The 24,803-nt window shown below is 44.2% G+C and overlaps 1 protein-coding gene across 6 annotated transcripts in view; it reads right to left on the reverse strand.

The window, feature by feature from the left end:
* The window catches only part of MGAT4D (MGAT4 family member D), a 117,840-nt gene that overhangs the window by 46,739 nt on the left and 46,298 nt on the right, over nucleotides 1-24,803 (reverse strand). For 3 of the 6 annotated variants that reach the window (XR_012158574.1, XM_073341190.1, XM_073341192.1), the window contains 3 exons: nucleotides 16,163-16,303; nucleotides 9,326-9,459; nucleotides 8,970-9,034 (listed from right to left, as the gene is read on the reverse strand). Coding sequence is in view for 5 of the 6 variants with exons in the window: in XM_073341190.1 (XP_073197291.1) it covers nucleotides 8,970-9,034; nucleotides 9,326-9,459; nucleotides 16,163-16,303 (340 nt within the window). In the remaining variant the exon portion in view is untranslated. Of the gene's footprint in view, nucleotides 1-1,767; nucleotides 1,815-8,969; nucleotides 9,035-9,325; nucleotides 9,460-16,162; nucleotides 16,304-16,910; nucleotides 16,937-22,914; nucleotides 23,046-24,803 lie in introns of those variants that run through there. The other 3 variants (XM_073341193.1, XM_073341194.1, XM_073341191.1) reach the window with 3 other exon arrangements.

Below are 24,803 nucleotides of genomic sequence, written 5' to 3' on the forward strand. Positions count from 1 at the left end.
GAATGCCCGGTCGAAAAGGGACCCTGGCGGCTCTGGACAGCACCACACACTGGGCCATTAAAAGTCTGGTTGGCACAGGGCCAGCAGACTCCCTACCTGGCTCCGCGTGGCTCCCTGCTGCTCCTAAGTGGAGGAATGGCCATGGGGGCTCCGTGATCTGCCCTCGACCCAAGTGCTGACTCCGCAGCCCCCACTGCTGGGAACCGCAGCCAAAGGGAGCTACGGGGCAGCGCCTGTGGGAGGAGGCAGCGTGCAGAGCCGCCTGGCTGTGCCGCCATCTAGGAGCTGCAGGGACATGTTGCTGCTTCCGGGGAGCTGCCCAAGGTGGGCGCCACCTGAATCCGGCACCCCGAAACCCCTCCCACCCCCAACCCCTGCTACTGAAATTTTGCAACTTACCTAAAATAACATTGAGGGTGAGAAATCGCTTCTTGAAACCAGTCTCTTTAAGATCTTAAGCTTAGTATGCGTGGTTTGTTTTATTTGCTCAGTAATCCGCTTTGTTCTGTTTGCTATCCCTTATAATCACTGAAAATCTGCCTTTTATAGTTAATAAATTTGTTTTGCTTATTATTAAATCCAGTTTGTGCAATTTCTAACGGGGCCAGGGGGAAAGAAGTAGTGCATATCTCTCATCACATTGAGGGAGAGGGTGAATTTTTATGAGCTTGCGCAGTGCAGATCCTCCTATACAGCACAAGTCAATATACCTTTGGGTCTGCACTCCAAGGGAAGTGAGCACCTGAGTGCTGGGCAAGTCCCTTAAACTGAGTCTTCCCAGAGCTGATCTCAATGTCTGTGTCTTTCTGCAGCTGGGTGTGGCCCTGTCTTTGTGTGTTCTAGAGCAGGTTTAAGAGCCTGCCTCAGCAAGACAGAGTAAAGGGGGCCCATGCTGGTGGAACAGGCGGGCTCAGTGGTATCCCAGTACATCAGGTGGCACAGTGCATTACAGATCCATCCTGTCATTCAGTTCCAGTTTCCGGATGTAGTTATTATCGATTATATTCTTTGTCATTCAACTGCCTTTCCACTCTGTATCCTCCTTGCATTTAATTGTTCTTCTTTAGTGAGTAAAGGTTGATACTTAAAACACAGCATCAACAATGCAATGTTTTTCACAATCAGCTAACGTAGCTGCAGTCAATATTCCATTTAAATGGGCAATTCAAGCACTTGTCCCTTTCAAGCGAAGACTTTCAGTTTTTCAAGTGTTACTAAACATTTACCAGAGAGTAGGATAAGAGCAAGCAAAATTACAGTGAAATCTCAGCCTGAGCTTATTTCTTCATAACAGTCACACTTGAATTCAGTCTTTCAAAGTCTTTTCAAAATTACTTCATACTGAATCGCAATATAGATAACTGAATTAGTGCATTTCATTGAAGTAGATTGCTATCCAAAATCTGTGGCCCTTAAAAAAAGAAGAACTGCTACCCAAACTATCAAACAAAGACACCTAGAAAATGTCACAGATCTCAGCACAGATAGCTATAGATTTTAGGGGACTGAGGTCAATGGGGACAGTGTATGAATACAAAGGTGCTTTGGATTGCACTATTAATTCCTTGGAAAGCAGGCTCACATTGAAGAAAATTAACGTATGTTTCAAAGGTTAGAATGCAACCTAAAAGCATTGAATTATGAAATGTGAGTAATGGCACCATTTCAGCAAATTTTAATTTTGTAGTTCATTGTTGAAACGCTGCAACTTTTCAGGTAAAACTGATTAGCCATTAGCCATACAATAGGTCCTGAGGGAGGACTTACCTGGTTCTAACACTTTCTGCAATACTGTTAACATACTCTGCATTCACCTAGAGAAGTAAAGAACAAAAAAGTATCTAACACACTCCTTCCTTTTACCCAATTTAATATTTTCATTAACTTCCAGTCTAACTGATATAAGTATACATAGAAAACACTTCACTGCCTAATTTTTTAATTCTAGGCAAGAGTAATTATATCAGTGTTCCTACAACTAAATATTGTTGTGTTACCCAGGCATCTGAATTTATATTATAAATCATAGATGCTTCATTTGTGTGTAAATTATTTGTGTGTGGACTATATACAGGTTCTCATCACTTTAGTAAGAGAGAGATCACAGATTTGTGGCAATCTGTCTACAGCCTCTAGTTGTGAGGACTAAATTTAGTATGCCCCTCTGATCCTGTTCTCAGTAAAGAGGTCATTTGGATTAATCATCAAAATAATCACTAACTTTTATTAACCTGATCCGGTTGTTGGTGAGAAAACTCACCTGTGCAAACTTTCCTTGCCTAGGGCTATCCATATCCAAAGTTTTAAACAGGAGATTGCTCCTCATTTAACTAACTGCTGGCATTTAGCCTGGAAATTAGAATGTCAGTTTTTGCTCATTATTGCTGCCCCATACAACTAGCAGTTTTAGTATGGAAAATTCAGGCTTTAACTAAATGAAAATCTAACACTGCTTAAAGGTGTTGTCCCTTTGGAGATGTAGGGGTCATTCTGTCAGTTTAGGATTGGTTTTTAAAAAGTTATAGCCAAGCTTCATCACAAGATATACATTAAAACAGCAATAAGTCAAGAATACATAGCTGTTGAGGGTTGCCAAGAGAAAGCTACTTCAACAACCGTGTTACCCACTTACAGACATGATACTACTTAGAGTTACCCATGATGCAAGCATTTGTGAACCTGATCCCCAGAAGCTTCAACGACTAATAAAGCTACTGTGCCCAAAGCCACTTCACTCCGTTTAAATTGGGAAATTACACCAAATTAGAAAGTGACCCTGAGGATTCCTGGGGAGAGACTCCACCCTTCCTACCCTACACTACTCTGGCCTGGCCCTTTTACACTGCTACAGCAGCATAAAGAGACAAGAAAAAATCTTTAGCTGGCTGGTGGGCAATTCCTTTGCTACAGGCACTATGCAAAGCTGCTGTAACAGCCTTACATAGGACCCTCTCAAGCTCCTTCACTGGAAGCATGCTGGGGGAGGGGGCAGAACTTAAAGCAATCTTAGCCCTGGTCTACACTAGGACTTTAGGTCGAATTTAGCAGCGTTAAATCTATGTAAACCTGCACCCGTTCACACGATGAAGCCCTTTATTTCGACTTAAAGGGCTCTTAAAATCGATTTCCTTACTCCACCCCTGACAAGTGGATTAGTGCTTAAATCGGCCTTGCCGGCTCGAATTTGGGGTACTGTGGACACAATTTGACGGTATTGGCCTCCGGGAGCTATGCCAGAGTGCTCCATTGTGACCGCTCTGGACAGCACTCTCAACTCAGATGCACTGACCAGGTAGACAGGAAAAGAACCGCGAACTTTTGAATCTCATTTCCTGTTTGGCCAGCGTGGCAAGCTGCAGGTGACCATGATGGAGTCCCAGAATCGCAAAAGAGCTCCAGCATGGACTGAACGGGAGGTACAGGATCTGATCGCTGTATGGGGAGAGGAATCCGTGCTATCAGAACTCCGTTCCAGTTTTTGAAATGCCAAAACCTTTGTCAAAATCTCCCAGGGCATGAAGGACAGAGGCCATAACAGGGACCCGAAGCAGTGCCGCATGAAACTTAAGGAGCTGAGGCAAGCCTACCAGAAAACCAGAGAGGCGAAGGGCCGCTCCGGGTCAGAGCTCCAAACATGCCGCTTCTATGATGAGCTGCATGCCATTTTAGGGGGTTCAGCCACCACTACCCCAGCCGTGTTGTTTGACACCTTCAATGGAGATGGAGGCAGCAGGAAGCAGGTTTTGGGGACGAAGATGATGATGATGATGATGAGGTTGTAGATAGCTCACAGCAAGCAAGCGGAGAAACCAGTTTTCCAGACAGCCAGGAACTGTTTCTCACCCTGGACCTGGAGCCAGTACCCCCCGAACCCACCCAAGGCTGCCTCCTGGACCCGGCAGGCGGAGACGGGACCTCCGGTGAGTGTACCTTTTAAAATACTATACATGGTTTAAAAGCAAGCATGTGAAAGGATTAATTTGCTCTGGCATTCGCGGCTCTCCTGGATGTACTCCCAAAGCCTTTGCAAAAGGTTTCTGGGGAGGGCAGCCTTATTGCATCCTCCATGGTAGGACACTTTACCACTCCAGGCCAGTAACACGTACTCGGGAATCACTGTACAACAAAGCATTGCAGTGTATGTTTGCTGGCGTTCAAACAACATCCGTTCTTTATCTCTCTGTGTTATCTTCAGGAGAGTGAGATATCATTCATGGTCACCTGGTTGAAATAGAGTGCTTTTCTTCAGGGGACACTCAGAGGAGCCCGTTCCTGCTGGGCTGTTTCCCTGTGGCTGAACAGAAATGTTCCCCGCTGTTAGCCACAGGGAGGGGAGAAGGTTGAGGGGATAGCCAGGCGGTGGGGGGAGGCAAAATGCGACCTTGTAACAAAAGCACATGTGCTATGTATGTAATGTTAACAGCAAGCTTTACCCTGAAAGAGTGTAGCCACTGTTTTATAAAATGTATCTTTTTAAATACCGCTGTCCCTTTTTTTTTCTCCACCAGCTGCATGTGTTTCAATGATTACAGCATCTTCTCCTTCCCAGAGGCTAGTGAAGATTAGAAAGAAAAAAAAACGCACTCGTGATGAAATGTTCTCTGAGCTCATGCTGTCCCTCCCACACTGACAGAGCACAGACGAATGCGTGGAGGCAAATAATGTCAGAGTGCAGGAAAGCACAAAATGACCGGGAGGAGAGGTGGCGGGCTGAAGAGAGGGCTGAAGAGAGGGCTGAAGCTCAAATGTGGCAGCAGTGTGATGAGAGGAGGCAGGATTCAATGCTGAGGCTGCTGGAGGATCAAACCAGTATGCTCCAGTGTATGGTTCAGCTGCAGCAAAGGCAGCTGGAGCACAGACTGCCACTACAGCCCCTGTGTAACCAACCGCCCTCCTCCCCAAGTTCCATAGCCTCCACACCCAGACACCCAAGAATGCGGTGGGGGTCCTCCAGCCAACCAGCCACTCCACCACAGAGGATTGCCCAAAAAACAGAAGGCTGGCATTCAATAAATTTTAAAGTTGTAAACTTTTAAAGTGCTGTGTGGCATTTTCCTTTCCTCCTCCACCACCCCTCCTGGGCTACCTTGGTAGTCATCCCCCAATTTGTGTGATGAATGAACAAATGATGCATGAATGTGAAGCAATGACTTTATTGCCTCTGCAAGCGGTGATCGAAGGGAGAAGGGGAGGGTGGTTAGCTTACAGGGAAGTAGAGTGAACCAAGGGGAGGGGGGTTTCATCAAGGAGAAACAAACAGAACTTTCACACCGTAGCCTGGCCAGTCATGAAACTGGTTTTCAAAGCTTCTCTGATGCGTACCGTGCCCTCCTGTGCTCTTCTAACCGCCCTGGTGTCTGGCTGCGCGTAACCAGCAGCCAGGCGATTTGCCTCAACCTCCCACCCTGCCATAAACGTCTCCCCCTTACTCTCACAGATATTGTGGAGCACACAGCAAGCAGTAATAACAGTGGGAATATTGGTTTCGCTGAGGTCTAAGCGAGTCAGTAAACTGCGCCAGCGCGCCTTTAAAGATCCAAATGCACATTCTACCACCATTCTGCACTTGCTCAGCCTGTAGTTGAACAGCTCCTGACTACTGTCCAGGCTGCCTGTGTACGGCTTCATGAGCCATGGCATTAAGGGGTAGGCTGGGTCCCCAAGGATAACTATAGGCATTTCAACATCCCCAACAGTTATTTTCTGGTCTGGGAATAAAGTCCCTTCCTGCAGCTTTTGAAATAGACCAGAGTTCCTGAAGATGCGAGCGTCATGTACCTTTCCCGGCCATCCCATGTTGATGTTGGTGAAACGTCCCTTGTGATCCACCAGAGCTTGCAGCACTATTGAAAAGTACCCCTTGCGGTTTATGTACTCGGCGGCTTGGTGCTCCGGTGCCAAGGTAGGGATATGGGTTCCGTCTATGGCCCCACCACAGTTAGGGAATCCCATTGCAGCAAAGCCATCCACTATGACCTGCACATCTCCCAGGGTCACTACCCTTGATATCAGCAGATCTTTGATTGCGTGGTCTACTTGCATCACAGCAGCCCCAACAGTAGATTTGCCCACTCCAAATTGATTCCCAACTGACCGGTAGCTGTCTGGCGTTGCAAGCTTCCACAGGGCTATTGCCACTCGCTTCTCAACTGTGAGGGCTGCTCTCATCTTGGTATTCATGCGCTTCAGGGCAGGGGAAAGCAAGTCACAAAGTTCCATGAAAGTTCCCTTACGCATGCGAAAGTTTCGCAGCCACTGGGAATTGTCCCAGACCTACAACACTATGCGGTCCCGCCAGTCTGTGCTTGTTTCCCGAGCCCAGAATCGGCGTTCCACAGCATGAACCTGCCCCATTAGCACCATGATGCATGCATTGGCAGGGCCAATGCTTTCGGAGAAATCTGTGTCCATGTCCTGATCACTCATGTGACTGCGCTGACGTCGCCTCCTCGCCCGGTATCGCTCTGCCAGGTTCTGGTGCTGCATATACTGCTGGATAATGTGTGTGGTGTTTAATGTGCCCCTAATTGCCAAAGTGAGCTGAGCGGCCTCCATGCTTGCCTTGGTATGGCATCTGCACAGAAAAAAGGCGCGGAACGATTGTCTGCCGTTGCTCTGACGGAGGGGTGATTGACGACATGGCTTACAGGGTTGGCTTACAGGGAATTAAAATCAAGAAAGGAGGTGGCTTTACATCAATGAGTATTTCAGGCAGGACTTCACAGAGGGTTCCAATAAGAAATGGTGCACCTAAGTAATTGTTCTTATTGGAACAAGCAGGTTGGTCTGGCCTCTGATTGATACATGGCTAGATTTACCTCGCTGCACCTTCTCTGTGAGTGACTGCAGTGTGACCTAGAGGAATGAGTCCCCTAGACGGGGAAGAGGGGGAAGCAAATGAGTACAAAACAAATCTGGTCTATTTCTTGTTTTGATCCACTCCATCTATCTTTTACATCTTTGGCTGGCAGAAGACGGTGCAGTAGGACTGCTAGCCATCCTCATCTCTTGCCTGCCTGGCAGAAGATGGTACAGTAGGACTGTTAGCAATCCATATCGCCTGCCTGCTCACCATAAGACGGTTCAATAGGACTGACTGCAGGACTAAAGAGAATGACCTGGTCAAGTCACTCCAAATTTAATCCCTGCGCACATGTCTGCCCAGGCGCTCCTGGCCGACGTGGCCAGGAGCACCTCGGACATGATGATGATGGCTACCAGTCGTACTGTACCAGTCTGCTGCCACAAGGCAATGGGTTGATGCTGCTGTGTAGCAATGCAGTACCACGTCTGCCAGCACCCAGGAGACATACGGTGATGGTTACCTGAGCGGGCTCCATGCTTGCCGTGGTATGGCGTCTGCACAGGTAACTCAGGAAAAAAGGTGCAAAATGATTGTCTGCCCTTGCTTTCACGGAGGGAGGGAGGGAGGGAGGGAAGGAACTGGGGCCTGACGATATGTACCCAGAACCACCCGCGACAATGTTTTAGCCCCATCAGGCATTGGGATCTCAACCCAGAATTCCAATGGGCAGTGGAGACTGCTGGAACTTTTGGATAGCCACCCACAGTGCAACACTCCGGAAGTCGACACTTGCCTCGGTACTGTGGAAGCACTCCGCTGAGTTAATGCACTTAGAGCATTTTCTGTGGGGACGCACACACTCAAATATATAAAACCGATTTCTAAAAAAACAACTTCTATAAATTCGACCTAATTTCGTAGTGTAGACATACCCTTAGCCTCCCACCCTCTGGGCTGTATCTGTGTGTGCTGCACCTCTTGGAGGTGCAGCACATAATTGCACACCTCTTAAATAACATGGTGTTAAATGTAATTTATCACTCAGTGTATGGAGGGATTGTCTTAATTAATACTGTGTCAGCTGGTCAAGGCTAACTCTAGTGTGAACCTAGTATTTCTACTTCTGCCCTTCACCGGGGTCCACCAAAGAGGCAACTTTAATTCCCACTGAAGAGCCATCGGAGCTCCACCAGCAGGAGTCACAATGGAGTAACTGAATTGGTATATTCCCCAGTTGTCCTGGCCTCCTCTCCTTTACAGCAAGTATTACTCACTTTTACCTCAGGGGTGGCATATTATTGCCTACCCCTCATAAGTAGCTTCTTTATGCCACTGTAACCTAGACCCCTTGCAGGGCAAGGCCCTCTACCAGGACTTATACCACTGTAAAACAGTCTAAATTTACTGGCTTATTTTCTAGTCTAGCTAAATTTACAATTTAATTTTAAAAATTAAACTATCATAGTGATCTGGACCAGAAAGAGACATCAGGATCCTATTTAAGCTGATAAGGTGAAGTGTGATCTAGGTATTATTTATAGTTTGAACAGTTATAAATGTGGTTAACTAAATTAGTACACTTTATTTTACATTTAATAAATAAGTGGAAACTAGCCGTTAAAGAATGCATAAAGACAGCTAGATTGTGAGAGCGGATGTGGGTCCCCAACCATCACCATCTGTCTGCAAAGAGTTGCTAAATAATGCACTTTTATTAGGTGTATTTCATAGCTATAGTTCTTTCACCATAAGAACAAGAGATTCAGGGAGAGGAAAATTCCCAGTTACCTGAAACAACCTAATTTATGCACATCATTTTCAAACAAGAGCTATTATGTTTTGTAGATTTTATAACCACAGTATTTATTTTTCTCTGAAAAACTGTCACTTCACATGCAATCTGCTAGAGCGTCAGAGCATCTTGTAAAATACTCATAATCCTAAATAGCTGACAAATACCTCTATTTCTTTCAAATTAAGGTAATAAGCTCATCTTTTGTCAGATTCTATGGACTTTTGTGGATGACAGTTTTCAACTCCTTTCATTCTGAGAATAGAATACTTTGTGTTAAGAGACAAAAATGAATCCACATGATTTTATTTGAAGGAGATGTGACTGCAAGCAGAGCAAGGGTGCCTGTGAATATAATGTGAGAGTTGTTACCTGTATAATCTTTTTTTCACAGTTCTTTTCCAGACACGACCAAGGCACTGACCACTACACAAGTCCTAATAGGCACAAAGTTTGGGAATTTTATGACTGCCAACATCATTACAAAGGAATACAGTATGTCAGCTTCTAGCATGTAATTAAATAGGATTCCATGCAAATTCTTGACCATGTTATCGGTCCTTTATTGAAAAGTAGGGATATTTTCCCATATTTCAACTGCATGGAGAAATCCTTCCAAAAGCAATGATGATCAGTAAATGGAAGTGCTTCATACACTACTGTACTCACACATAGATTCCTATATTGTCTCTTTATTAACATAAATACACCTGTTCATACTAACTTACCTCTGCTACAAAGATAACCACTACGCAATCATTCTTCTGCTCTGCAGACATCTCATAGAAGAGAGAGTTCAACGTGCCCAGCAGATAACTTTGTTTTCCCCTTTTCACAGTAGGAATACCCATCACCAGGGAGACTGCAAACAGAAATTAAAATAATTTCATCTCAAGTCAAATAGAGGCTATTTAGTGAGTTTTTGCAATTTTATATGATAAAAATAACACACAGAAAAGGGACCATCATAAATAGGAACTTCAATAGACTGATCAACAAGTTAATGTTTCTGCAGAGTTTTGACAGGGTATGAACTGCCATATGGCATGGGATATATTGTGTGTCATGACCATAAATTAGGTTGGAGACATTTTCATTTGTACGCTATAGGCACTGGGTCTACATTACATAGCTGTTAAGCAGTTTTGAGGACTCTGACCGTGTTTACACGGGGATCTTACATTGATCTACTTTGTGCACTCTGAGTGCAACAATTAAATATATCCAACCAAAGTGTGTATACACCATTTTGTTTTGTTGGCTTAAGGTACTTTCCTTTATAATCATTGCATCCACACAGCTCCAAGTTTGTTTGAATGAATTGCTCAGCACTCTGATCTGTGATTTTTCTTTTGGTGCATTCTGGAATGACTACGAGAAAGTACAGAAATTTCTGTAATTGGGGGGCTCAAACTAACAAATCCCCATGATTCCTCTCCTGGCACCCTTTAAATTTGACAGAGCCATTTTAGAACTGCTGTCAAACAGAACGGAAGACAAACTGCTGAACACTGCAATCATAAGTCATTACAACAGAGGTGTGCAAACTACGGCCTTCAGGACCATTCTGCCCAGCCCCTGAGCTCCTGGCCCTGGAGGCTCGCCCCGGCCTCTCCCTTGCTGTCCCCCCTCCCTCACAGTCTCAGCTCATTGCACCGCCGGCGCAATGTTCTGGGCAGCAGGGCTGTGAGCTCCTGGGGCAGGGCAGCTGCAGATCCCAGCCTGACCCGGTGCTCTGAGCTGCGTGGCTGGCTCCAGCTGGGCGGCGCGGCTGCCTGTCCTGCCAACTACCAATGCTCCAGGCAGCGTAGTAAGGGGGCAGGGAGCGGGGTTGGATAGAGGGCAGTGGAGTTTGGGGGGTGGTCAGGGACTGGGGGGATGGATAAGGGTTGGGGCGGTCAGAGGGTGGGAAACAGGGGGGTTGAATGAGGGAGAGGTGCAGGGGGCGGTCAGGAAGGAGAGGGGGGGTTGGATGCGGTGGCGGGGGGCAGTCAGGGTTGTGGGTTCCGGGGCAGTCAGGGGACAGGGAGAACGGGTGGTTGGATGGGGCAGGAGTCCCGGGGGTGGGTAATCAGGAAGAAGAGGGTGGTTTGGATGGGGGTGGTAGGGGCCAGTTAGAGGTGGTCAGGGGACAGAGAGCAGGGAGGGTGGATGGGGCAGGAGTCCTGGGGTGGGGGGTGTCAGGGGGCAAGAAGCAGGGGGGTCGGATAGGGGGTGGGGGCCGGGCCACTCCTGGCTGTTTGGGAAGGCACAGCCTCCCATAACTGCCCTCCATACAATTTCTGAAACCTAATGCAGCCCTCAGGCCAAAAACTTTGCCTGTCCCTGCATTACAACAATGTAACAAACAGGGTCAGGCACGTGCATTTGGAGTCAGGGGGGTGGATGCATTTGGCTCTGCAGTTTCATAGGGCTGTTGATGCTTGTGACGGCGTTCCAGGGGTGCAGCTTGGACTGTGGAACTACTGAGCACTCTGTCCCACCAACCTGGGCTCCCTCTCACGCTGTGATGCTGTTGGCAAGCTACAAACCTCTGGCAGGTACTGCACATACACAGACATCCATAGGCAGGGACACACCCAACTGTGTTACATGAATGCGTCTCCCAGCCACTCATGAACCAAGAAGAGAGAGGCTTCAGCCAATTCCCTCCAGCTCCCAAGCCTTGCACCCCAGAACTGTATGGTCTTGCCCTGTTAGAAGCCTGACCAGTGTAAGTTCATTACCCAGTCCACCCCTCCCTCAGTGTGGAGAGGACACACACTAGCCTTTGTAAACTGAGCTGAGATTTCCCAAGCACTTCAGCCAAAACACACTGTTTTAGGTAAAACATAAAGCAGATTTATTAACTACAGAAAGATCGATTTTAAGTGATTAAGAGCTTGTCTACACTACCGCTTAAATCAGGAGTGGCCAACCTGAGCCGGAGAAGGAGCCAGAATTCACCAACATACATTGCCAAAGAGCCACAGTAATACTTCAGCATATGAGTGACAGTCAACCATGAGGGAGGTGTGAGGATGCAGCTGGTATAGCAGTCTGTAATACTGCTGTCCCCACAACTGCTTGTGCAAGAAGAGGCCTGGACTAATGTGTAATGTTTCATGAAACTATGGCTAGAGCTGCAGATAGCCACCCTACAGATGTCCAGTATAGGTATCTCTCAAAGAGATGCTGTAGAAGTTGCTTGTGCTTTAGCGGAATGGGTTCTCCCCTCATCCACAGGAGAAATATGCACCAGTTAATAAAGAATGATGCAGACAGAGGTCCACTTAGAGTGTTTCTGAGAAGATAATGCTTGTCCTTTAGATCACTCTACTAAAGCAACAAATAATCTAGGCATTTTCCTGATTGGTTTTGTCGTCTGCAGAAAGAATGCCAAAGACCCTCAGATGTAAAGAGATAAGTCTTTTCTCCTCATCGGAAGCATGAGGTTTTGGAAAGAATACTGGTAAGTGAATAGATTGATTCATAAGAAACTCAGGAATTAATTTAGGGATGAATTTTGGATGGAGGCAGAGGGAAACCTTCTTCTTATGAAATGTGGTATGTGGCAGATCTGCCATAAGCACTCCTAGTTCACTCACTCTTCTGGCTGATGTGATGGCAATTAAGAAAGTGACTTTTCATGGAGGTGTAGGACATGGAGCAAGTGGCTAGTGGTTCAAAGGGAGGTCTGGTAAGTATTGAAAGAACAAGATTAAGTTCCCATTGTGGTGTTGGTTTCACCATCAAATGGAAAGTTCTAATGAGGCCCTTCAGGAATCTGGTTGTTGTCGGATGAGTAAAAAGAGCATAGTCCTCAACTGAAGAATGGAAGTTGCTGACTGCTGCAAGGTGTACCCACAGTGAGCTAATGGAAAGACCCAACATCTTGACAGTGAGTAGGTAATCTAAAATAATAAGAGTTCCCACAGATTGTGGGGATAATTGGTTCTGTTGTGACCTTGTGGAGAAATGTCTCCATTTTGCCAGAAAGCATTTTCTGGTGGAAGCCCTTCTGATTTGATTGAGAACCGATTGATGTTCAGGCCTTTAAAAATGAATGCTCTAAATCTGATGCCATTTTAGATTTGGTTTTGGTGAGTAGTGAGGACCTCATAGAAGAAATGGTTGTAGGGGACAACCTTGGTTCAAGCGATCATGAGCTAATTCAGTTCAAACTAAATGGAAGGATAAACAAAAATAGATCTGTGACTAGGCTTTTTGATTTCAAAAGAGCTAACTTTAAAAAATTAAGGAAATTAGTTAGGGAACTGGATTGGACTGAAGAACGTGTGGATCTAAAGGTGGAGGAAGCCTGGAATTACTTCAAGTCAAAGTTGCAGAAACTATCAGAAGCCTGCATCCCAAGAAAGGGGAAAAATTCATAGGCAGGAGTTATAGCCCAAGCTGGATGAACAAGCATCTCAGAGAGGTGATTAAGAAAAAGGAGAGTGGAAGATGGGAGGGATTAGTAAGGAAAGCTACCTGACTGAGGTCAGAACATGTAGAGATAAAGTTAGAAAGGCCAAAAGCCATGTAGAGTTGGACCTTGCAAAGGGAATTAAAACCAATAGTAAAAGGTTCTATAGCCATATAAATAAGAAGAAAACAAAGAAAGAAGAAGTGGGACCGCTAAACACTGAGGATGGAGAGGAGGTCAAGGATAATCTAGGCATGGCCCCAATATCTAAACAAATACTTTGCCTCAGTCTTTAATGAGGCTAATGAGGGGCTTAGGGATAATGGTAGGACGACAAATGGGAATGAGGATATGGAGGTAGATATTACCACATCCGAGGTAGAAGCCAAAAACTTGAACAGCTTAATGGGACTAAATCGGGGGGCCCAGATAATCTTCATCCAAGAATATTCAAGGAACTGGCACATGAAATTGCAAGCCCATTAGCAAAAATTTTTAATGAATCTGTAAACTCAGGGGTTGTACCGTATGACTGGAGAATTGCTAACATAGTTCCTATTTTTAAGGAAGGAAAAAAATGTGATCCGGGTAACTACAGGCCTGTTAGTTTGACATCTGTAGTATGCGAGGTCTTGGAAAAAATTTTGAAGGAGAAAGTAGTTAAGGACATTGAGGTCAATGGTAATTGGGACAAAATACAACATAGTTTTACAAAAGGTAGATCGTGTCAAACCAACCTGATCTCCTTCTTTGAGAAGGTAACAGATTTTTTAAACAAAGGAAATGCAGTGGATCTAATTTACCTCGATTTCATTAAGGAATTTGATACAGGTCCACCTGGGGAATTATAAGCTAAATTGGAAAAGATGGGGATCAATATGAAAATTGAAAGGTGGATAAGAAACTGGTTAAAGGGGAGACTGCAACGGGTCACACTGAAAGGTGAATTGTCAGGCTGGACGGCGGTAACTAGTGGAGTTCCTCAGGGATCGGTTTTGGGACCAATCTTATTTAATCTTTTTATTACTGATCTGGGCACAAAAAGCAGGAATGTGCTAATACAGTTTGGGGCTGACACAAAGCTGGGAGGTATTGCCAATACAGAGAAGGACCAGGATATCATACAGAAAGATCTGGATGACCTTGTAAACTGGAGTAATAGTAATAGGATGAAATTTAATAGTGAAAAGTGCAAGGTCATGCATTTAGGGATTAATAACAAGAATTTTTGTTATAAACTGGGGACGCATCACTTGGAAGTAACAGAGGAGGAGGAGGACCTCGGAGTATTGGTTGATCACAGGATGACTATTTGCTGCCAATGTGATATGACCATGAAAAAAGCTAATGCAGTCTTGGGATGCATTAGGCGAGGTATTTCCAGTAGAGATAAGGAGGTGTTGGTACTGTTATACAAGGTCCTGGTGAGACTTCATCTGGACTATTGTGTGGTTCCGGTCTCCCACGTTTAAGAAAGATGAATTCAAACTGGAACAGGTACAGAGAAGGGCTACTAGGATGATCCGAGGAATGGAAAACCTGCCTTATGAAAGGAGACTCAAAGAGCTTGGCTTGTTTAGCCTAACAAAAGAAGGCTGAGAGGAGATATGTTTGCTCTCTATAAATATATCAGAGGGATAAATACCATGGAGGGAGAAGAATTATTTAAGCTCAGTACCAGTGTGGACACAAGAACAAATGGATATAAACTGGCCATCAGGAATTAGATGAAGGTTTCTAACCATCAGAGGAGTGAAGTTCTGGAACAGCCTTCCAAGGGAAGCAGTGGGGACAAAAGATATCTGGCTTCAAGACTAAGCTTGATAAATTTATGGAAGGGATGATATGATGGGATAGCCTAATTTTGGCAATTAATTGATCTTCAACTATTAGAGGTAGATATGCCAATGGCCCGTGATGGGATGTTAGATGGGGTGGGATCTGAGTTACTCCAGAGAATTCTTTCCTGGGTGTCTGACTGGTGAGTCTTGCCCACATGCTCAGGGTTTAGCTGATCGCCATATTTTGGGTCGGGAAGGAATTTTCCTCCAGGGCAGATTGGCAGAGGTGGGTTGAGATCTTCTGAAGGTCTGAAAACCAAAAGTGTCTGGGCCAGTTCTGCACAATAAGAGTGACCCAAGCTTTGTCATGGCAAATCTTTCTTAGAACTTCTGGTATCAGTGGGATGGGAGGAAAGGCATACCTGAGGTGGTCTGTCCAAGGTAGCAGAAGGGCCTCACCCTTGGAGTCCTGGCCCAGAGCTGGTGTGGATCTGACTTTTTTCTCTGTTTTTAATAGATCTTGTGTTTGTTTGAATTAAACCATTTGCATAATAGATTGTAAAGAGGTAAGATCACTGAGGTACATCTGGAAGGGAAGACAACCTCCTGACATCTGGTGAAGGAGAAAATAGTACTATTCCTAGACCACTCAGCCAAGGCAACCTCTTATGTGTGCCACCCAGATACCACAGTCAGGAGGGATATGGGAAAAGTTGATGGAGGAGTGGCAGGAAATGGGAAGCAAAAGTTACACTTTTAGTTCAAAGTTTTAAGAAAAGCAAGCTGTTGTCCTGCTTTCTCTAAGAAGGGTACTACAGAATAATGAGTCCCATGGGATTTTTATTATATAAGCATTAATATTCTAAGAGAATAACCTTCCTAGCCTAGTAATAAAAATGTATGTTTGTTCTTCTCACAAAAAATTTTCAGTTTAAAAGTTTGTATAGTTACTGACATAAATTAAGCCTTCATTACTTTTATCACCATACCCACTCTGGACAATGTGATCATGCAGCTTCAAATAATACATAACTAAAAACAATCTCTGCTGACAAATTGTAGATGTCAGGTATGAACTAAAATTACTGAAATTCCCTAAGAAAAGATAATGAACTTTTTTCTTCATGTTTCGTTTTATGGGTTTTTTGCAGGAGGAGACGGGGGGGACAATGACTGTATGGTTAGTTGCTAGGCTGTTAGAATTTGTTTTCAGAAAAAACATGTACTGAACTACTGTAAAGAATTAAGTGGTATTTTCAAACAGGTATAATAAAGATAAAAATTTATATATTAACCGGCCAAATTTTGAAACTACAAACCTTGTACGTCTCTTCAAGTGAAAATAAAAATGCCACCAAATATTAAACTTTAGCTCTTACCTCCAGTTCTCCCTTGTCCAATGACAACATTTGGATAAAGGCTGTTTTCATGCTCCTGGAGGTGAGGTAGGTAGTAGTGTATGTTTGTAAGACGCAAAGGGAGTTTGCTGGTGAGATTTAACACTTTCCACTTCATGGCATCTTAAAAAACAAAAACAGAAGAGGATTGAGCTCATTACTCTGACAAATATTTTCTCTCAAATAAAAGTTTAGCATATTACAAATACAAGCTTATTAAATCAGAGCCATTTTATCAGAGATTACTGTAGGTCAAATCAATTCTTTTTCATGGTGGTGAATGATTAGCTTTCTTGTTGATTGCAGAAGTTAAATAGCAGATCCTTCAATCAAAAACAATTTTCCCAAAGTCTCTGATGGACTGCAAGAACACGCCCCAAATGAGTTTATTATTGTGATGTGTTTGTGTCAAGGTTCCTTCCCCACTCTGAACTCTAGGGTACAGATGTGGGGACCTGCATGAAAGACCCCCTAAGCTTATTCTTACCAGCTTAGGTTAAACACTGCCACCACCAAAGTGTTACACAAAGAACAGGGGAAATGCCCACTTGGAAACGTCTCCCCACCAAAATATCCCCCCAAGCACTATACCCCCTTTTCTGGGGAAGGCTTGATAAAAATCCTCACCAATTGGTACAGGTGAACCCAGACCCAAACCCTTGGATCTTAAGAACAATGAAAAAAAAATCAGGTTCTTAAAAGATAATTTCAATTAAAGTAAAAGAATCACCTCTGTAAAATCAGGATTGTAAATACCTTACAGGGTAGTCAGATTCAAAACATAGAGAATCCCTCTAGGCAAAACCTTAAGTTACAAAAAGACACAAAAACAGGAATATACATCCCATTCAGCACAACTTATTTTATCAGCCATTTAAACAAAACAGAATCTAACGCATTTCTAACTAGATTGCTTATTAACCCTTTAAAGGAGTTCTGACCTGCATTCCTGCTCTGGTCCCAGCAAAAGCAACACACACACACACACACACACACACACACAGAGAGAGAGAGAGAGAGAGAGAACCCTTTGTCCCCCATCTTCCCCCAGCTTTGAAAGTATCTTGTCTCCTCATTGGTCATTTTGGTCAGGTGCCAGCAAGGTTATCTTAGCTTCTTAACCCTTTACAGGTGAAAGGGTTTTTCCTCTGGCCAGGAGGGATTTAAAGGTGTTTACCCTTCCCTTTATAATTTATGACAGTTTGGATTACAGTTGGTCAGAAACATTTCCTCAGAACAGTTTGCTGTCAGAAAATGCCATTTAAACAAAACCAAAATTTTTCATAAAATTATACTGATTTTGAAAAAAAAATTAGAAAAAATTGCAAGAATTGTTTTGAAATTGTCAAAGTGTCCTGGTTTGATATTTTTGGAACAAAAAGTTTTGATTTCTCATTTTGAAATTTAATTTTATATAAAAAATTAAGTGTCAAAATTGAAACTCTTCATATGTATCAAAATGTTTTGTTTTAGATGACCCAAAACATATTTTTAAAATCTTTTCTTTTTTGCAGGATTGAAAATTAATTTTCTGACCAGCTCTAATTTGTATTACAGTAGCACCCAGAAGTCCCAATCAGATTGGGACCTATTGTATTAGGATTCCTACAAAAAACATAGTAAGAGAGAGTCCCTGACCCAGAGATTTTACTATTAAATGCCCCAGTCCTGCAACTGCTTGCACATAGGCAGACTCCTGCATCCATACACAGGTCCACTGATTTCAGTGGGGCTCTGTAGGTGCTCTGCTTATGCACAAGCAGTTGCAGGATTAAGCCTCATTTGAGAGAAGAGCCAACAAGTCGGTGTAACAAACAATTAGAGAGGATAATTTTTGTCAGTTGTAAATAAACAAGAAATATCATTAATATCAGTAATTCCTAATCCTTAACTTCCAGTGTTTCCCAGCAGGCAAATGGTGAACATTCTCTCTTAGAATGCAATACATGGGGTTTTTAACTGAGCACATGAAGGGCCTGAATCAGACGTCCTTATACAGTTAGAACTCCCATTGTTTACAAGGACAATGGGACCATGACTTTTAAACACATATTGAGCAAACAAAAGCTGCAGTAGCAAAGAGTAATATGTAGCACTTTATTCTTGAGTCTTCAGAATTTTAAAAGGGAGGCGACATTTAATTAAAATACATACCAATGTTGAAATAATCCAAATGTGAATTTATAAAAATAATCCAAATTTACCAAATACAATCAATTAAAGTTGAAAATTGTCACTTGCTAACTTTAGCTGTCTAGATATAAATATATTACATTTCTATGGGCTCCAGTTTTGTGCATCATAGAATATCATGGTTGGAAGGGACCTCAGGAGGTCATCTAATCCAACCCTGTCATAAAAATAAAGGGAAGGGTAAACCCCTTTAAAATCCCTCCTGGCCAGAGGAAAAATCCTCTCACCTGTAAAGGGTTAAGAAGCTAAAGGTAACCTCGCTGGCACCTGACCAAAATGACCAATGAGGAGACAAGATACTTTCAAAAGCTGGGAGGAGGGACAGAAACAAAGGGTCTGGGTCTGTCTGTATGCTGCTTTTGCCAGGGATAGAACAGGAATGGAGTCTTAGAACTTTTAGTAAGTAATCTAGCTAAGTATGTGTTAGATTATGATTTCTTTAAATGGCTGAGAAAAGAACTGTGCTGAATAGAATGACTATTCCTGTTTGTGTGTCTTTTTTGTAACTTAAGGTTTTGCCTAGAGGGATTCTCTGTGTTTTGAATCTAATTACCCTGTAAGGTATCTACCATCCTGATTTTTACAGAGGTGATTCCTTTACTTCTATTAAAAGTCTTCTTGTAAGAAAACTGAATGCTTTTTCATTGTTCTAAGATCCAAGGGTTTGGGTCTGTGGTCACCTATGCAAATTGGTGAGGATTTTTACCAAACCTTCCCCAGGAAGTGGGGTGCAAGGGTTGGGAGGATTTTGGGGGGAAAGATGTGTCCAAACCATGTTTCCCAGTAAACCCAGATAAAGTTTGGTGGTGGCAGTGGAAATCCAAGGGCAAAGGGTGAAATTAATTTGTACCTTGGGGAAGTTTTAACCTAAGCTGGTAAAAGTAAGCTTAGGAGGTTTTCATGCAGGTCCTCACATCTGTACCCTAGAGTTCAGAGTGGGGAAGGAACCTTGACAAACCCCCTGCTCAAAGCAGGACCAATCCCCAACTAAATATCCCAGCCAGGGCTTTGTCAAGCCTGACCTTAAAAATATCTAAGGAAGAAGATTCCACCACCTCCCTAGGTAACGCATTCCAGTGTTTCACCACCCTTCCTAGTGAAAAAGCTTTTCCTAATATCCAACCTAAACCTCCCCCACTGCAACTTGAGACCATTACTCCTTGTTCTGTCAGCAGCTACCACTGAGAACAGTCTAGATCCATCCTCTTTGAAACATTACTCAGAATAAATGCTAGGAAATTGCTAAAATATAGAATTAGAAAAGCTACTAAAAACCTATAGAGCCTGTTCCTAAAATCATTCAGAAGTCAATTAAAAGCTGGTGAAACAAAAATATTTTCCACTTAATTAATACAAGGCACCCAATGTGCAAAGATGATGGGTACCATTAGGTAAACTAATAAATATTTGAAAGGACTAAATGAAAGACCTTACTCTTTATTTTGTTTTAAGAAAGGAACCTGAGCAGCAAAAGATCTTTCACTCAAATGTGTACCTGCTAAGCAGCTAGCAAGAAATCATTTCAAAACTTAACTTTACCAGTTGCCTTACAGCTTATTTCTGCTGTCCTGACACAGGTGAGACTCCTATGTACATCATATGAGAACTCTGTCTGTGTCATTCCCTCCCTGTCCCTGGGACTACCCATGCTCATGTAGGTTGTCAAGGTTCCTCCCCCACTCTGAACTCTAGGGTACAGATGTGGGGACATGCATGAAAACCTCCTAAGCTTACTTTCACCAGCTTAGGTTAAAACTTCCCCAAGGTACAAATTAATTTTATCCTTTGACCCTGGATCTCCACTGCTACCACCAAACTCTAACTGGGTTTACTGGGAAACGTAGTTTGGACACGTCTTTCCCCCCCCAAATCCTCCCAACCCTTGCCCTTCCATTTATATTTATGACATATACATAAGTATATATGAGAACAAGCACATAGATAGGCCTGAAAGAGAGTAAAACTCCTCTGATTTGCCTGAGAAAAGACTGAGTACACTTCAGGGGCCATTTCCTCAGCTCTACTTCTAGAGGTTTTGTACTTTTCAGTCTGTGCAAAGCACCCAGAAAACTGGAATTCTGCTGGTACTGAGTTATCTCCAAGTTGCACAAAGCAATCAGTGGCTACATACCCTCTCTGCATGCCCTCAAATGGTGTGGGGTAGTGCAGCAGTGGCTCTGCCTGTTTCCATCCATTTCAGGTTAAGGTGACCTAGCCCTCCAGCTAGGTCAGATAAAAGTACCATCCCTTCCAGAGTCCAAAATAAACACAACTCTTCCAAACCCTAAGGCAGGGGGTGGGTGGGGGAGGGAGAGCTCTAATAGGTAACCATTCCTGAGTTCCTGGCCCCAGCCAGCCTTCCCACCCACACAGAGCCAAACGTCTGCTCTCCCTCCCAGCCAGCCAGCAACTTTTTTAGCTCATTTTTCAAAGTCCAACACCTGTTTCAGGTATCACACTGCTGAGCTGACTGAGCCCCAAGCAGTCCTTTCTGATTCTTTTCTGACTTTTGCAGGGTTTACACACCCCATCACACCATCATAAAGCCAGAATAGTCATGTATATGCCATATTGGAGAAGTGATAGATGGGGCTAGAGTTTATTGTGCTTGGCAAATCCTTGCTGGTTTGTCATAAATTAGTCACCTCTCTCTCCCCTACCTCCTGGAGTGCCACAAAGTATGAGCTTGATGGACTGAGTGAGCCCCAAGCCTTGGTCCAAGATTCTTTAGGTTTTTTGACAGGAGCATAATGTTCCAAAACTTGTATTCTAATTTTTGAATATACCCTCCCTCTTGAAAGGTCTGGGTATTAACTTTTAACCCATTTAAAATTTTCCTCTAAAAAATCCAAACAAATTCATCACTTGTTTTGATAATCAAAGGGTTTCTGAGAAGGACATCTCCCTGCTACGAAGAAGCAGATTCAAAGTCAAACACATCAACAATGTGGCTTGATTAATCTTCAGAGGTTGTTTTACCTTTCTCTCTAGTGTTGACTTTCTAGGTAATTTAAGAAGAAATAATAATAATAATAAAGAAAGGTAAGCTGTTAGAATGGGAAGGAAAGAATGGCACAGAGTCAAAAGGGAAGCAAAACTATGTGCCAGAAATAAAAATAGAAATGAGCAGACTCATGCCTAACTCCTCCTGTCATAATGCAATCATATAAGCACTTGATGCTTGTAGTTCTTGAAAAGCAGTTATTACATGGTATGAATCCCATTGCACTTCACAATGAGTTCCTTTCATTGCAGAATTTTATAAAATGGATACCTGAAACAAAAAATAATTGCTATATACTTGTGAAAGCACATTGGCCATATTAAGATATTATAGTGGCTTACATTTATGCATCACTTTTCATTCAAAAGGATTTCAAAATGCTTTTCAGCAATAGGTACACACAAATTCATACCCATAATTATCATGACTGATGTGCAAGTAAAATGTGCACTGGCCATTTGCCTCTGCAGTTAACCAGTGTTCACTCACAGTAATTACTACCACTGTGGGTATGTCTACACTACAAACTTAAGTCAACCTATATTAGGTCGACTTACAGCCACAGCAGTAATTACTGCGGTGGTGCATGTCCACTCTACCCTCCTTGGATTGACAGAGCGTGTCCTCACCAGAATCGCTTTCACCGACTTAAGAGGGTCAGCATAGGGAGCTGAGAGCTGGCAGCTCTCTGACTGGAGCCTGGCTGCTCCACTGGCTCCTGGGCTCCTGGCAGCTGTCCCCCCGCCCCCTTCCCCTCCCCCCCGGCTTTCTATTCCCTGCCAGGAGCCAGGGGAAGTCACCCACAGCTTCTCCCCTATCCGTTCCTTGCCAGGAGCCGGGGGAAGCCGCCTGGGGCTTCTCACCACCGGAGAACAGGGGCCAGCTGCCCCCTGCTTCTCGGCTCCCTCTGCCTGCTCGTTCCCTGCTGGGAGCCAGGCAGTCTTGTCAATTACATGGCTCACCTGGCAGGGAGTGGGTGGGGGCCACTCAGGCTTCTCACTCCAGCTCCCAGTCCAGAGCAGGATCCAGCCGCCCAGCTCTCCAGAGGAGCAGGGGCTTTCTTGTCAATTTCACAGCTCCTGCTGTGAAGTTGACAAGACAGCTGATGTACCAGATGCAGTGTCTACAGAGACAGTGCATCACGCTAACTACACCAACATAAGCCTTATGCCTCTTGTGGAGGTGGAGTTATTATGTCGGTGTAATAGGGAACTTGCATTGGTGGGAGGAAGATTGTAGTGTAGACACTGACATAATTAGATTGACATAAGCTGCTTTATGTCGACCTGTGTAGTGTAGACCAGCCCTGAAATGCAGTTCCCACGGAGGTGGGGAAGACAGAAGGCATTCTATGCCAGAGTTATACAGCAGTGAGTTCTATCCAACACAAACAATAATAGCCTTCCAAGCTGCATGAACCTTAAAAAGCCACATCTCCACAGCTGTTAGCTCCATAACAGACTGATTGATTGATTGCTGTCCAACATCAGAAGGCAACCCCCTAGGCAAACTAAAACAAAGAAAAATTATTACTAACCTTTCGTAACGGTTGTTCTTTGAGTCGTGTTGTACATGTCCATTCCACTCCAGGTGTGTGCACGCCCCAAGCACAGTTGCTGGAATTTTTTCCCTCAGTGGTACCTGTCGGGGCAGCCCGAGCACTCTCTAGTGCTGTGTGCTCATAGTGCTGGTATAAAGTGCCCAGCCGACCCCCTGCTTGCTAAGTTCCTTCTTTCCAGAAGACTCCTATGGAGAGGGGTAAGAAGGCGGGTCGTGGAATGGACATGTCAAAGGACAACAGTTTCAGAAAGTTAGTAACTGTTTTTTCTTCTTCTTCAAGTGATTGCATATGTGCATTCCACTCCAGGTGACTCCCTAGCAATTGAATAGGTGGAGGGATTGGAGTTCATGGACACAAGACTGCAGGACAGCTCGATCTAATTTGGTATCATCTCTGGACTGCTGTGTGATGGTGTAATGGGAGGAGAGCGTATGCACAATGACCAAGTCACTGCTTTGCAAACGTCCTGGACAGAGATCTGCTCTCCGAATGCTGCTGACCGTGCTTGTGACCTTGTGGAACGAGCCATGGGATAGTTGGAAGGCGGTACCCCCGCTTGATTGTAACTAGCATGAGTGCAAGACTTAATCCAGGAAGAGACGAGATCAGGAGACCCTTCATCTTGTTTGCTACAAACAGCTGAGTGGACTTTCTGAATGGTTTACTCCATTCTATGTAGAAAGTTTGGACGTTAGGCGAGCCCTAGAAGTGAAGGTGCTACTCCTCTCTATTTGCATGCGGCTTAGGGTAAAAGACCGGAAGGTAGATTGCCCAATTGTTATAAAATTGTGATACTACCTTTGATAGGAAACTGGGGTGAGGTAAGGAAATGGTGGGTAACTGAACTTTGTCTTTAAAGAAGACTGTGTCTAGAGGCTCTGATGTGAGGGCCCTGAACTCCAAGGCCGAAGTGATGGCCACTAAGAAAACCACTTTCCAGGAGCGGTACAATAAGGAGCACATTGCCAGTGGTTCAAATGGATATTCCATGAGCTTTAATAAGACCAAGTTCAGGTCCCAGGGAGGAACTGGCTCTCTTATTTGAGGATATAATATCTCTAGTCGCTTCAGAAATCAGATGGACATGTGATGTGAAAATACGGACTGGTTATCTACCCAGGGGTGGAAAGCCACTATTGCTGCAAGGTGAACGTTGATAGAGGAGATAGATAAATCATGCTGCTTCAGGTGTAATAGATACTCAAGTCTTTCTTGTAAGGATGACTACATGGGCAAGATCCCACTTTGGAACATGCAGACCGAAAACTGCTTCCACTTGTAAAGATAAGTAGCCCTGGTTGAGGGCTTCCTACTCCCTAGTAGAACCTGATGAACTTCCCCTGAGCAAGCCTGCTCTTTGAGGTTTAACCATGGAGCTTCCAGGCCATTAGGTGAAGGGAACTTGGGTTCAGATGGAGCAGTCGACCATGGTCCTGAGAGATCAGGTCAAGGTGTAACAGAAGTGGGATTGGAGTCACCACTGAGAGGCCTAGCAAAGTGGCAGAACCAGTGTTGGCAGGGCCATGCTGGGGCTATCAAAATGATCTGGTTCCGGTCCCATTTGATCTTTAGAAGTGCTCTGTGTACAAGCGGGACAGGGGGGAAAAGTGTAGTAAAGGTGTTCCATCAGAAAGGCATGTGTGATAGACCCTGGACTGTGGCCACACAGGGAGCAGAATTGGTGATGCTTTGTTGTACTGGGTTGCAAATAGGTTTATCTCGGGAGTCCCCCACTGCTGGAAAACATCCCGCGCCACATCTGGGCAAAGGGACCATTCATGGTGACTGGAGAAAGTCCTGCTTAGGTGATCTGCCAGCTCATTTTGGGCTCCTGGAAGGTAAGAGGCCTCTAGGTTGACTGAGAG

The sequence above is a fragment of the Lepidochelys kempii genome, chromosome 4, assembly GCF_965140265.1.
Source record: "Lepidochelys kempii isolate rLepKem1 chromosome 4, rLepKem1.hap2, whole genome shotgun sequence".
NCBI classification, from domain to species: Eukaryota; Metazoa; Chordata; order Testudines; family Cheloniidae; genus Lepidochelys; species Lepidochelys kempii.